Here is a 15,958-nt window from a genome sequence, read left to right on the forward strand (position 1 = left end):
TGATGGAGATCTTGAAGCTCTGAGGAAGAAGCTCTACAATGCCCCGAGGCCCCTGAAGAAGCGCAGCTCCATTACGGAGCCTGAGGGACCTGCTGGGCCAAACATCCAGAAGCTTCTCTACCAGAAAACCACCCTGGCAGCTATGGAGACCACAGTGAACACACCGGGCACTCCCATCTTCCCTGGTGAGGCGGAGAAGGAGGGAGAGATATCTGTGGGGCCTCACGTTCCAGGACCTCTGAGTGATGCGGAGAACCACCAGTCCGATGTTCTGGGGGAGGGACAACATGTCCACGTTCCATCCCCAGCAGAACAACCCAGACCACCATTAATAATCGTTGCTTTTGACAATGAAGACATCATCCCCCCTCCTCCTCCATCACACCCTGCTCCCAGGCCAGAGGACGCGCTCTTCCCACCGCTGCCATCTGCTGGTCTGGAGGACACCCTCCCCAACATACCCCCGCCACCTCCAGAGGGCTTTCTGGAAGAGTTCCCCCCTTACCCACCGCCTCCGTACCCCAGCGGAGGAGAGCAGGACACCTTAGGAGAGGACACCTTTAATATGAAAGCGCCAGAGGTCACCGGTCAAGTCGTTTTGCCCCCGGTAAGAATCTCTTTGCCCTTTCTAATACAGTCAAGGTTTGATTGGGAGGGCCGGGTGATTATTTGATTATCACAATTAATTACACAAGAGCTGGACGAAGTGGTCGGAGAGAGGGAAGTCTGGGCTTCCCTGCTTAGGCTGCTGCCCCCGCGACCCGACCTCGGATAAGCAGAAGAAGATGGATCGATGGATATTTTTATGATCGTGAGAAGCCATATTCGAAATCAAAATTTGATTGATTGTCCAGCCCTAGGACTGTACAACTTATGGATGTGTAGAAAAACCAATGAAGTGGCACTAATGGAAAAACACTGTTTTGAAATCCCTTCACATGTTGGTTCCACAGGAACAGGCCATGAATTGTCAACCTGGGTCCACGTTATATAATTGGATAAGCCCCATCAAACACTGCTACTGTTGTTTGCGGGAAATGGGCCTAATTCTACTTAGACTAAGTACATGTTCACCCCACTTTCCACACTCTGTCTTATTCACTAAGGCGGACTTTGCGTTTAAAAATAAACACCGGTAGTTTACACGTTCACCTAATCCGACCGTCAGAGGATTTCCAATAAGGCTTGTAGGTTTTACCCCAAAAAGGCGACCAATTAGAAATCAATGTTATGGCCCGTTTATCTGGGCAAACACCTCGAGCTCTGTACCTAATCAGGTTGCGTAATGGAGAGGTGAAATTGTTTCTTAAAGCTTTGGATTAACAATGCAAAAAAAAAAAAAAAATCACATCCCTCCTCCTCTCAGTCGAGAGGGAACGCAACGCGGAGTGGACGCTTTCTTTCTTGCTGCAGTACCCATGTTTTATGGTTGTGTCTTTAGGGGAAGAGGACAAACCTGCGCAAGCTCGGCTCGGAACGTATCAGCCACAGCATGAGAGTGAAGTTCAACCCCCTGGCTCTGCTGCTGGACTCCTCTCTGGAGGGAGAGTTTGACCTGGTCCAGAGAATCATCTACGAGGTGAATATTTCTCGACACTTTTTCTTACTTTGGGAAAAAAACTGCAACCTTTGTTTGGATTTATACTTTTGAATATGATTTTGTGTTGCTTATATTTATCATTAACATCTTTTGGGCAGTGTTAGTTTTGACAACAGTTTTGAATAAAATTTTAATCATAGTTTTTGACGAAAATGTCTTTTAGTCAAACTTAAGTCATTTAAATTGATTTAGGACAAGCGGTAGAAAAATGGATGGATAGTTTAATTTTATTTTAGTCGACTAAATTTTGCAACATTTTAGTCAGATTAAGTTTAGTTGAATAGTAAGATACAGTACAGGCCAAAAGTTTGGACACACCTTATTTCAATGCATTTTCTTTATTTTCATGACTATTTACACTACCGTTCAAAAGTTTGGGGTCACATTGAAATGTCCTTATTTTTGAAGGAAAAGCACTGTACTTTTCAATGAAGATCACTTTAAACTAGTCTTAACTTTAAAGAAATACACTCTATACATTGCTAATGTGGTAAATGACTATTCTAGCTGCAAATGTCTGGTTTTTGGTGCAATATCTACATAGGTGTATAGAGGCCCATTTCCAGAAACTATCACTCCAGTGTTCTAATGGTACAATGTGTTTGCTCATTGGCTCAGAAGGCTAATTGATGATTAGAAAACCCTTGTGCAATCATGTTCACACATCTGAAAACAGTTTAGCTCGTTAGAGAAGCTACAAAACTGACCTTCCTTTGAGCAGATTGAGTTTCTGGAGCATCACATTTGTGGGGTCAATTAAACGCTCAAAATGGCCAGAAAAAGAGAGCTTTCACTGAAACTCCACAGTCTATTCTTGACACCAGTGAAGTGCAAAAAAACATTTCAGGTGACTACCTCTTGAAGCTCATCGAGAGAATGCCAAGAGTGTGCGAAAAAGTAATCGGAGCAAAGGGTGGCTATTTTGAAGAAACTAGAATACAAAACATGTTTTCAGTTATTTCACCTTTTTTTGTTAAGTACATAACTCCACATGTGTTCATTCATAGTTGTGATGCCTTCAGTGACAATCTACAATGTAAATAGTCATGAAAATAAAGAAAACACATTGAATGAGGAGAAGTCACGTGTCGGAATACAAGCATTAGAACGATCCCTCTGTTTTAAGAGAGCATAGTTTGTAGGTTCAATGAGAACAAATGAATAGCTTACTTTATTAGACAGTAATGTGTTTATGTAAGTTTAGATTGGGGTATGTTGTTTTTGAATGGGGAAATACGTTAATGTCTATTGTTTTCATGCAAACATTTAAGCTGGCGAGCAAGTGCCAGTCAAAGAGCAGTCCACTCTCCCAACTGCGCCACACCGTCCCCAATTAGCACAGCAAATGTGTGTAAAGTTAGTAAAGCATACCAGCAGTCCATATAGTAACAGTAAGGTAGTAAGTATTAGCGTTGGCTAACTTACAATTGTGTTGACGTCCCGCTGACTCGCCTGCTGATTGCGTCATAGCATCGTAAGTGAAAAGTGTCCTCTTTTCTCTCCCAGGTGTACACATATTATGATATGGAACTTATTAAAATGCATAGTATTGCTTTGGTTGTGAAAAATCCCCAAAATTCCCCAAAGGTATCTTGCCTATTCCACACAAAAAAAAAAAATCTGATTGGATCTCCCTCGTAACTCACTCCCGGCCCCGCTCTCATGCACTGCTCAAAGTACCGTATTTTTCGGACTATAAGTCGCAGTTTTTTTCATGGTTTACTTATACTTATACTTATACTCAGGAGCGACTTATGTGTGAAAGTATTAACACATTACCCTAAAACAGGGGTGGGCAATTAATTTTTACCGGGGGCCGCATGAGCAACCCGAGCACTGCTGGAGGGCCACATCGACAATATTTCAATTAAATTTTGCTCAATATTATTTTTGATATATACCGTAAGATAAATAATAATAATAATAATAATAATAATTAATAATAATAGTAATACTTCAACATAGTGTGTTTAACAGCATTCCATGACTAATATAAATAAATTAACATTAATAATAAATGACAGTAAAATAAGCACACGTATGACTGAGGAGTCATAGTGTAACTTTGTGTGGTGTTTTGAGTTGTCCGACTTTTTGTGTGGCCATAAACGCACCAGTGGTTTAGTGCTATGCGTGTTGGTGACAGATGACAAGTTGGTTTTGGCCTGGTTTGTACGGCAGAAAATGACTAGTTTTTCCAGATAGAAGTGTTTTACTTATGTATAAGTATAATACATAATTCCTGTCCTCGAAGCATCTCGATAGACGTTACAATAATTGAACGGTGTTCAATTGAACGGTGTTGACGAACACCGTTAGGGCCGCTTGTTGTCACTGTCACTCAAAGTTGCATTGCAAAATTACATAGAATAAATATGTTTATTTTGTATAGAATTCAGATGGGATTTGATTTGGTGCGCGGCATATATTTGCTGCGCGCAGCAGACGCTAGCAGTGCGCAATTGCGCAGGTACGCACCTTAGAGGGAATGTTGCATGGCAGTCCATGTCTTGTTGGAAACACGCCATTCTTCATCAACTTTTCTCTTTTTAGCGTCTCGGGTGTAAACCGTGCATCACTTGTCGCTGCATGTGCACCTTCACTCGCAGGTTACACACGGACACACGCCCATAAAGAATAATTTTCAAAATAAAAGCAGCACAGTTGTATTGCGCGCACGACATAGACGTTTTTTCAACTTTATGTTGTAATTAATGATTGCAGCTGTTCACATTCACTCACAATCACGCACACGCATACGTCCACACGGAAGTAATACAAATAACGATTTTCAAAACAAAAGCAGCACCGTTGTATTGCACACTCGACATAGATACTTTTTTAAATTTATTTTGTAATTTATAATTGACCTCACGCGGGCCGGACAGGGACGCACAAAGGGCCGGATGCGGCTCGCGGGCCGCAGAATGCCCAGGTCTGCCCTAAAATATCAAATAATATTATTTAGCTCATTCACGTAAGAGACTAGACGTATAAGATTTCATGGGATTTAGCGATTAGGAGTGACAGATTGTTTGGTAAACGTATAGCATGTTCTATATGTTATAGTTATTTGAATGACTCTTACCATAATATGTTACGTTAACATACCAGGCACGTTCTCAGTTGGTTATTTATGCCTCATATAACGTACACTTATTCAGCCTGTTGTTAACTATTCTTTATTTATTTTAAATTGCCTTTCAAATGTCTATTCTTGGTGTTGGGTTTTATCAAATGCATTTCCCCAAAAAATGCGACTTATACTCCAGTGCGACTTATATGTTTTTTTCCTTCTTTATTATGCATTTTCGGCCGGTGCGACTTATACTCCGGTGCGATTTATACTCCGAAAAATACAGAACTCTGATTGGATACATTCCAAATTTGTCCAACCCATCTACAAGACAAAATGAGATATGTTTGAATTTCTTTTTTCTCAACATTTTCGTCTTGTTTATATTTGTTGACTAAACAGTCATTAGAGTTTGTAGTCTTTGTCAATGTGCAATTGTTTTGATTAGTTATCATCTCATTTTAGTCAGGGATAACTAAGATGGAAATTATTAGTCAACAAAATGAACATTGCTTTAAGGCGTCTATAAATGTGTTGTATAAATACAATGGATTATTAGATTACTGTATTTTCCGGACTATAAAGCGCACTTAAAACCCTTTTTTTCCCCTCAAAACTTGACAGTGCGCCTTATAACCCGGTGCGCCTAATGTACGGAATAATTCTGGTTTTGCTTACCGGCCTCGAAGCAATTTTATTTGGTACATGGTGTAATGATAAGTGTGACCAGTCTATGGCAGTCAAACATAAATGCAGAGAGTAATTCCGCCACACCTAGTGTGTGTGTGACAGTCATTGGTACTTTAACTTTAACTTTAATAAGAGACACGTGTAGACTGCAATATGATGACAGTATGACTCAAGTAAACACCACCAACATTTTATATGTTCCATTGAAAATATAGAACATTACACACGGCGCTCAAAAATCTATCAAAATGTTTTAGTACGACTTTGGTAAGCTATGAAGCCGCACCGCTTGATGGATTGTACTGTGCTTCAACATATGAGTATTATTATGGTGTGTGTGTATAAGGTAAGACATATTATCTGGCGTTTTGTTTTGCAATATTATACACAAGCAACTTTCTTACATTCTGGTACCTGCTGATCTGTATTTGGGATCTGCATAAATCCTGAAAAGTTGCGCGCGTCCGCCTTTGTAGTCTTTGCCGAAGCCGTAGTCGATAAGCTTCTTCTTTTTCTCTATCTTCTTGTTATGGGACATTCATCCTCCGCTGTTGCCATTTCTAATATAAAGTAGTGTAAAGTTCTTACTTATATCTGTCAGTAAACTCGCCATGAAAGCGCTAAAACATACCGGTGCAGTGAGTTTACGTTATTCACCCAAGGAACTTTAGTTATTAGAGAGTTCCGGTCGGACGGTTTTTCACGGGAACTTGTTGTTGTTTCCGGCGGATCCATTATTGATTGAAGTGAAGTCTGAATGTCATTAAAAGAGTTAGCTCCATCTTTTGACACTTCTTCCACTCCCGTCCTTGCACGCTACACCGCTACAACAAAGATGACGGGGAGAAGACGCTGTCGAAGGTGAGCCACGTAAATAAGACCGCCCACAAAACGCCTCATTCTGAAGAGACAGTCAGAAAGCGGCTTGAAGATGATCTGTAAAACATAATCTATGCAACATTTTGACCAAAGAACCACCATTACATGTTATGTAGACCACAAGGAAGTGTTTTACATTTAGAACAAAAATAGGTGCGCCTTATATATGAAAAAATGTCGATAATAGACCATTCATCGGCAGTGCGCCTTATGGTCTGGAAAATACGGTGTTTTATTTGTTTTCTAATTTAGTTGTGTTATTAAATTCCATTTGATTTCCTAAACCCAGGTGGAGGACCCCAGCCAGCCCAACGATGAAGGCATCACTGCACTACACAACGCGGTCTGCGCCGGACACACCGAGATCGTCAAGTTTCTCGTTCAGTTCGGCGTCAACGTCAACGCTGCAGACAGCGACGGATGGTGAGTCGAGGTTGCTTGTCATCCTGCACAATTAGCCACGGTAATCAAAAAGTACAAAAAAACTAAGACAACTAAAACAAAACAAATTCTTAGACATAGGTGTAGTATTTAAAAAGTCATTAATAATCAATGTACTTTTCTAATTGTGTCAAATTGCTTGCATTATAGCCAGTAATAGTAGATATTGGGATAGCATAATAATTTTATTATCATATAATTATTTGCATTGAGGGCAGAGGAAATGAATCACAACAACTGCAGTTTCAGCACATGAGTTTATTAATTTGTATGTGTTACAAAAATACTTTGTTTTTAAATGATCATCCTAACTGGTATGTACAGTACAGTACAGGCCAAAAGTTTGGACACACCTTCTCATTCAATGCCTTTTCTTTATTTTCATGACTATTTACATTGTAGATTGTCACTGAAGGCATCAAAACTATGAATGAACACATGTGGAGTTATGTACTTAACAAAAAAAAAGGTGAAATAACTGAAAACACGTTTTATATTCTAGTTTCTTCAAAATAGCCACCCTTTGCTCTGATTACTGCTTTGCACACTCTTGGCATTCTCTCGATGAGCTTCAAGAGGTAGTCACCTGAAATGGTTTTCACTTCACAGGTGTGCTTGAAGCTCATCGGGAGAATGCCAAGAGTGTGCAAAACAGTAATCAGAGCAAAGGGTGGCTATAATGGTTTTCACTTCACAGGTGTGCTTGAAGCTCATCGGGAGAATGCCAAGAGTGTGCAAAACAGTAATCAGAGCAAAGGGTGGCTATTTTGAAGAAACTAGAATACAAAACATATTTTCAGTTATTTCACCTTTTTATTTTAACCTCTTAAGGCCCAAGCTGTTTGTTCACATGCTTTTTTTATTTCTCTTTGTTATTTGGGCATATTGGACCCTAATTAGAATAAAAACTAAGAATCATCTTTTGATATGATGTACTTAGTCCATAAGTACACAAACGTGTACTTCATGTTTAGTGACATGCTAATTCTTATTTTTACACTTTTTTTCCTCCAAATTCCATTGTATGTTATACTCTTCTGACACCACCAGATGGCAATATACTTTTTTTTCTCCAAATTCCATTGTATGTTATACTCTTCTGACACCACCAGATGGCAGTATAAGTGTCCACATAAGCGGCCATAAGACCCCAATTCAGTAGTGTACACAATTTTGGAAATAAGAGCTAAAAGGTGCTGTCCACGCATGTGGCCACTAAGCCTTTAGAGGTCCATTTTACAGATTGTCCTTTATAATGTTGACAACATAATAGAATGAGAAATGACACAATATGTTACTGCATACGTCAGTAGACTAATTAGGAGCCTTTGTTTGTTTACTTACTACTAAAAGACAATTTGTCTAGTATGTTTACTATTTTATTTACGGACAGAATTGTTCTTGGATTGCAATAAGAAACATATGTTTAATGTACCGTACGTTTTCTTTGTTAGAATAAAGCCAATAATGCCATTTTTTGTGGTCCCTTTATTTAGAAAAAGTATCAAAATACATTTTGGTACCGGTACCAAAATATTGGTATCGGGACAACCCTAATTTTGCACAGTAACTAGAGATGTCTGATAATGTCGGACTGCCGATATTATCGGCCGATAAATGGTTTAAAATGTAATATCGGAAATTATCGGTATCGGTTTCAAAAAGTAAAATGTATGACTTTTTAAAAAACGCCGCTGTACGGAGTGGTACACGGACGTAGGGAGAAGTACAGAGTAGTTGCGTCTCCCAGTCATACTTGCCAACCCTCCGATTTTCCTGGGAGACTCCCGAATTTCAGTGCCCCTCCCGAAAATCTCCCGGGGCAACCATTCTCTCGAATTTTTCCCGATTTCCACCCAGACAACAATATTGGGGGTGTGCCTTAAAGGCACTGCCTTTGCGTGCCGGCCCAATCACATAATATGTACGGCTTTTCACACACACAAGTGAATGCAAGGCATACTTGGTCAACAGCCATACAGGTCACACTGAGGGTGACCGTATAAACAACTTTAACACTGTTACAAATATGCGCCACACTGTGAACCCACACCAAACAAGAATGACAAACACATTTCGGGAGAACATCCGCACCGTAACACAACATAAACACAATAGAACAAATACCCAGAACCCGTTGCAGCACTAACTCTTCTGGGACGCTACAATATACACCCCCCGCTACTCCCTACCCCCCCCAACTCTGTCCACCTCAACCTCCTCATGCTCTCTCAGGGAGAGCATGTCCCAAATTTCAAGCTGCTGTTTTGAGGCATGTTAAAAAAATAATGCACTTTGTGACTACAATAATAAAAATGGCAGTTATTTAATAATAATAATGATAGATTTTATTTGTAAAAAGCACTTTACGTTGAGCAAACAACCTCAAAGTGCCACAGTGTTAAAAAAAAAAAGAAGTAATAATAAAAGATAATAAAAATAAATAAAATATAAAACTAGAAACAGCCCAATAGCTAGAACCAGCATGCATATCTATAAAAATCTATAAAAAGGCTTTTTTTTTTTAAAAAGATGGGGTTTTAAGCCTTTTTTAAAAGCATCCACAGTCTGAGGTGCCCTCAGGTGGTCAGGGAGAGTGTTCCACATTTTTTTCCATAACTTGAGTTGATTTATTTTGGAAAACCTTGTTACATTGTTTAATGCATCCAGCGGGGCATCACAACAAAATTAGGCATAATAATGTGTTAATTCCACAACTGTATATATCGGTATCGGTTGATATCGGAATCTGTAATTAAGAGTTGGACAATATTGGATATCGGCAAAAAAGCCATTATCGAACATCTCTAATAGTAACACCAATTCAATGCATCAGTATATTCTAAGTTATTTGGGGGGGAAAACAACTTTGCTTTTGTATTACAGGTGACAAAGAAATAGTCTAATATACCTCAATAATTAATTTATATAATTTTCCGAACGTGTCGAGGGTCAATAAGAAAATAACTCTTGGCCAAAAAACTATTCTCTTCATAATTCAACCTCCGAGTTTAAGTGCTACTTAGGAAGCATATTTTGAAGGATTTTTCCAAATGTATTTTCTCTCCCTCTCACCTTTTTAATCATTTTTTTTGGACTCGTCAGGACGCCTCTTCACTGCGCCGCCTCCTGCAACAACGTGCAAGTCTGCAAGTTCTTGGTGGAATCCGCCGCGGCCGTCTTCAATACGACATACAGCGACATGCAGACGGCGGCCGATAAATGCGAGGAGATGGAGGAAGGCTACACCCAGTGCTCCCAGTTCCTCTACGGTCAGTGGGAATGTCCCATTCCTACTCTTTATCCTGCACGGGCGTGTCAACCTAAGCGTGGTTTTGTGTACGCGGCTAGGTGTTCAAGAGAAGATGGGCATCATGAACAGGGGGGTGGTCTACGCCCTGTGGGACTTCACGGGGGAAAACCCCGACGAGCTGTCGTTCCGCGAGGGCGACTGTATGACGGTCATCCGCAGGGAGGACGAGGACGAGATTGAGTGGTGGTGGGCACGCCTCGGAGACAACGAGGGCTACATTCCCCGCAACCTTCTTGGGGTAAGCATGTTGTTGTTATCTCAAGGGACAATATTGCAAAAGCATAACAATGTACAGGGTGGTATAGCTCGGTTGATAGAGTGGCCGTGCCAGGAACTTGAGGGTTCCAGGTTTGATCCCCGCTTCCGTTATCCTAGTCCAGGGGTGTCCAAACTTTTTCCACTGAGGGCCGCACACGGAAAAAATGAAAGCATGCGGGGGCCATTTTGATATTTTTCATTTTCAAACCATAACAAAATATATGGATTTTGTTTTTTTTACCTTTAGGGCTCCCGGGGACCATAAAGGGTGTAAGTCATTAAAATGTTAAAAAAACCAAGTCAAATTATTATATATATATATATATATATATATATATATATATATATATATATATATATATATATATATATATATATATATATATATATATATATGAAATACTCGAGTTGGTGAATTCTAGCTGTAAATAACCACTCTCCCCGCCCCCAACCCCCCACCTCCCGATATTGGAGGTCTCAAGGTTGGCAAGTATGTTTTAAAGTTAAATATTTGAAGTAATTGGAGCCTTGAATGGGTCAATAATTCATGATAACTTTGACTTCTTTTTTTCTTTTTTTTTAAAGAAATGGCAAAAAAAGAAAAAAAAACAGCCTGCATGGCAGCTTTGTGTCAACATTGCAACTTTTTCTAGTCAGATTTCACCTCATTCCACTTTTTTTTTATTTTTAAAAAATTTTTGCAATAGCATTTCCAGAACGTGTGGCGGGCCGGTAAACTATTAGCTGCGGGCCGCAAATGGCCCGCAGCTAATAGTGTCCGCACTTTGAACACCCGTGTCCTAGTCACTGCCGTTGTGTCCTTGGGTAACTTAGATATTAGGTTTCTCTATGTAAAAGCGCTTTGAGTCACTAGAGAAAAGCGCTATATAAATATCATTCACTTCACAATTCACTACTTAAAATCTTTTTTTTTTTTTACCTTAGCTCATGAACGCATTAAAATGTCTGTGAATCCCAACTCCGTCCAGTAGATGGCATCAAAACTGCTTAACACACTTCATACACACCTGGTCTGCCAGAGAATAAGAACACGTAGCAGGAAGGATCATCGTTGCCAAATAAGCAACTTTGTCACTATTTAGTAGGTGTGTCCCCATACAACAGGGCCATTCAACTGGCGGCTCGGCGGGCCCAATCTGGGCCAGGAATGACACCATACAGGCCCTCGAGTATGACCACATTTCCCCCCCTTTCACAATAAACGTAAATAAGACCGCCCACAAAACGGCGCATCCTGAAGCGTCTGTCAGAAAGCGACTTGAAGATGATCTGTAAAACATAATCTATGCAACATTTTCACCAAAGAACCACCATTACACGTTATGTAGACCACAAGGAAGTGTTTTACATTCAGAAAAAAATAAAAATAATAGGACTCCTTTAATGCGCCTTATAATCCGGTGCGCCTTATATATGAAAAAAGATCAAAAATAGAGCTTTCATCATCGGCAGTGCGCCTTATAATCCGGTGCGCCTTATGGTCCGGAAAATACGGTAGCTTATCGTGAGCAAAAAGACTGATTAAAATGAGTTTGTGCACTGCAAAAAGTCAGTGTTCAAAAACAAGGAAAAAAAATACAACAATGAGGGGTATTTTATTTGAACTAAGCAAAATTATCTGAAAATAGAACAAGAAAATTCGGCTTGTCAAGACTTTCCAAAACAAGTCAAATGAGCTAACCTCAATGAACCCAAAAATACCTTAAAATAAGTATATTCTCACTAATAACAAGTGCACTTTTCTTGGTAGGAAAAAATATATATATAAACCCTTTTTTTCTCAATATGTTGAAAAATATTCTTAAATGAAGTAAATGCTAGTGCCATTATCTTGACATAAAGAATTGCGCTCGGCATCATGATTTTTTTTTTTCATGCTTGAAGTAAGAAATTATTACTTTAAAAAAGTAGTTTTATACTTGTGAGTAGAGTTGTCCGATAACGTCACATTTAGCTCATTGAACATACGTGGTGGTCAAGCTTGCCATGTTTTCAGTGGGTACTAAGCACTAGAGATCTCCGATAATGGCTTTTTTGCCGGTATTCCGATATTGTCCAACTCTTAATTACCGATTCCGATATCAACCGATACCGATATATACAGTCGTGGAATTAACACATTATTATGCCTAATTTTGTTGTGATGCCCCGCTGGATGCATTAAACAATGTAACAAGGTTTTCCAAAATAAGTAAACTCAAGTTATGGAAAAAAAATGCCAACATGGCACTGCCATATTTATTATTGAAGTCACAAAGTGCATTCTTTTTTTTAACAGGCTTAAAAACAGCAGCTTGGAATTTGGGACATGCTCTCCCTGAGAGAGCATGAGGAGGTGGAGGTGGAGGTGGGCGGGGTTGAGGTAGGGGTAGGGGGTAGCAGGGGGTGTATATTGTAGCGTCCCGGAAGAGTTAGTGCTGCAAGGGGTTCTGGGTATTTGTTCTGTTGTGTTACGGTGCGGATGTTCTCCCGAAATGTGTTTGTCATTCTTGTTTGGTGTGGGTTGACGGTGTGGCACATATTTGTAACAGTGTTAAAGTTGTTTATATGGTCACCCTCATACAGGTGTCACCTGTATGGCTGTTGACCAAGTATGCCTTGTGTGTGTGTGAGGAAAGCTGTAAATATTATGTGACCGGGCCGGCACGCAAAGGGAGTGCCTTTAAGGTTTATTGGCGCTCTGTACTTCTCCCTACGTCCGTGTACACAGCGGCCTTTTAAAAAGTCATAAAGTTTACTTTTTGAAACCAATACAGATAATTTTGAAACCGATAATTTCCGATATTACATTTTAAAGCATTTATCGGCCGATAATATCAGCAGTTCGATATTATCGGACCTCTCTAATTATAACTGATCTTTCTTTTTTGTTACATGGTAAGTGAATAAGTGTACTTTTGCAGATATTTCCCCATATTTCTGCACAATAACTTCGATATCGTAACACTTGCGAACAGTAGAGGAATATGGAGGGATTTTTGGTCCAGAACACATTTTTGCTTTATTCATTATTGACATAATTCTTGCCACTTTGTTGTATATTTTAATGAGATTTCCAGTTCATTTTCTCATCTATTATTAGATCCAACATTTGGTTTCCTTGCATAATTTTAGTTTTACTGAGATTCAAAGATAATCTATTTTTGTAGGAGCCTAAATGCTGTTTAAGTTCATTTACATTTTATAGAAGGTGCTTTATGTTTATTCAGCCAAAATTTACTTTATTTGCATAACACGAAAATGTATATATTGCATGCTTAGAATAATTATAAAGGTACACTTTATTTGTAATTATTACATCTGTCTGAATAATTTGATGACGTACTATTTTATACTGCTTTAATATAGTGACGATTATGTAACTGTTTAATTGCATATATGGCGGAAGGATCCGTGTGGTAATATGGTTTGGACACAATGTTTTATGGGTAATGGCAGTCAGGTATGGTGGAATCGAGCCACATAGTTTTTTGACCTTACTCTTACTCTTTCTTACTGTTATACACTCGCTTTATTTTGCCATTAATTTTCTGCCACATCGTTATTGTTTGATGTTTTGAATGATTAAGTTGACAAGTATTATCGGACATCTCTACTGGTGAGTGTTGATGACACAGCTTTGCAACAGTTGATATTCTAGTTTCAAGTTTCATGTTTTACTCAATATAGGTCATCAAATCTCAGCAACAAGCTGTAATATCTTACTGAGATCATTTAGGACCAAAACCCTTAAAACAAGTAAAACACTCTAACATAAAATCGGCTTAGTGAGAAGAATTATCTTATCGGACAGAAAATAAGCAAATATCACCCTTATTTGAGATATTTAATCTCACTTAGATTTCAGTTTTTGCAGTGTGCGTGTGCAAGTTTTGTAATCTACACGGTCTTTCCCAGCTAATAACACTACCTACAAGGGTGTAGGTAGTGTTATTCTCACTTCAGACCGGCCTAAAGTAAAAAAATAGTGGGGTCATGATCTGTGGTCTTAGCGACCACTATCTAACCTTCTGCACCCGCAAAATAGCTAAACCCAAAGCCAATGGCCACATAACAGCCCAATCCAGATCCCTTAAAAAATACTCCAGTGATAATTTCAATTTAAAATTAGATGAGTGGGACTGGGTCCCCCGTGCTCGGGAGCAACCTGGTCGATGTTGCTTGGGATCGCTTCAAAACAGCGTTCCTAAAGATACTAAATGACATGGCTCCCGGGAAAACAGTCAGGATCTGAACCATGGATGAATCCGGACCTATTAGCTGCCATAAAAGACAGAGACAGAAAATACTGTATTATGATGTAAGTATATATCTGATAGTATATATCTGTATCATGAATCAATTTAAGTGGACCCCGACTTAAACAAGTTGAAAAACGTATGTGGGTGTTACCATTTAGTGGTCAATTGTACGGAATATGTACTTCACTGTGCAATCTACTAATAAAAGTCTCAATCAATCAATCAATCAATCAATATGTGTCACAAAGGATTTTGGGACCATATGAAGTGGTATCCATAATATTTAGCTTTAGGTCAAGTATTGTCTCTTATCTTTCACATAAAAAAAACAACAGAAAGCATCAGTAATAAAAGTTTTAGACGGTAAAGAGAGTAACTATGTACTCTACGTCCAAGTTTCATGTGTATGGTGTGGTCCCTTGAGAAGATATATGTACTGTTGTAAAAAAAAAAGAAAAAAAAAAAAGTAGTAAACACGTGACAAATGTGCTCACTTTTGTGAGACACTGTAACTCTTTTATTTTGATAGTCTGCTTTACAAGTGGTCTTGTGTCTTGCAGCTGTACCCCAGGATAAAGACCAGACAGAGAAGCCTCGCGTAGAAGAACGCTGCACATTTCAAAATGCGCATTAACACACACACACACACACACACACACACACACACACACACACACACACACACACACACACACACACACACACACACAGACAGACAGGCTTTAACAATCCGGCAAGAGAAGGAAACCGCTGCAATAACGAGACACTATGAAGGATCAACGATGAACTTTGTGGCCCAACTGGCACTTTTCTCCATCAACAGAGGGACTCCCTCCTTATTTTTGACACTATTTTGTCCCTCCTTTTTCTTTTTTTTTTTCTTTGTTTCCTAAAGTGATGGAAACTGTGGATATAAACGGAACAAGCAGTATTGTAATGTTGAGTCAATTAGTCAACCATGCTCAGTTACAGTGACAATCTCTCTCCCTCTCCTCTGTTTATGAACACTGGAGGTGTAACGACTCCAAAACGTGTCACTAATGGATCGCTGGGTGCAAAAATGGTGAGGATGCTTTGGGTTTGAGCCATTGCTGTTTTCAGTCTGTGGCCCATGACGTCCAAGACTTAACCACCGGGCTGAGACGCCACAGATTGTACTTCTACTAACATGTTTTTGTGGCGGGGAAACTGATCCCAGGGCAGTTTTATTTCCAGGCTGACGACCGTGAGAGACACATCACTCTGACTGTTTCTCAGTCACATCTAACATCGTTTCCTTTCAAGTTCCCCTAAAACATATCTCACCGTGCAGATATATTTATTTTTGTTACCGTTTGTTTTCTTTACGCCCTCTGTATGAACTATAACCTCAAATGTACTGTAGCATTTTAAACATTTATAATAAAAATACTTTGTACCAAGCATTTTGCTGTCATACT

The 15,958-nt window shown here is 39.3% G+C and overlaps 1 protein-coding gene across 1 annotated transcript in view; it reads left to right on the forward strand.

Annotated features, from left to right (window-relative positions):
- Positions 1-15,958, forward strand: part of tp53bp2a (tumor protein p53 binding protein, 2a) — a 75,858-nt gene extending 59,900 nt beyond the window's left edge. The window contains exons 15-20 of the mRNA XM_062058074.1: positions 1-607; positions 1,442-1,579; positions 6,535-6,668; positions 9,792-9,958; positions 10,038-10,237; positions 15,080-15,958. The exon at positions 1-607 is cut by the window's left edge and continues 223 nt beyond it. Of these exons, the coding sequence (XP_061914058.1) occupies positions 1-607; positions 1,442-1,579; positions 6,535-6,668; positions 9,792-9,958; positions 10,038-10,237; positions 15,080-15,121 (1,288 nt within the window). The 3' untranslated portion in view covers positions 15,122-15,958. The remainder of the gene's footprint in view (positions 608-1,441; positions 1,580-6,534; positions 6,669-9,791; positions 9,959-10,037; positions 10,238-15,079) is intronic.

Source organism: Entelurus aequoreus, linkage group LG09, assembly GCF_033978785.1.
Source record: "Entelurus aequoreus isolate RoL-2023_Sb linkage group LG09, RoL_Eaeq_v1.1, whole genome shotgun sequence".
Classification (NCBI taxonomy): domain Eukaryota; kingdom Metazoa; phylum Chordata; class Actinopteri; order Syngnathiformes; family Syngnathidae; genus Entelurus; species Entelurus aequoreus.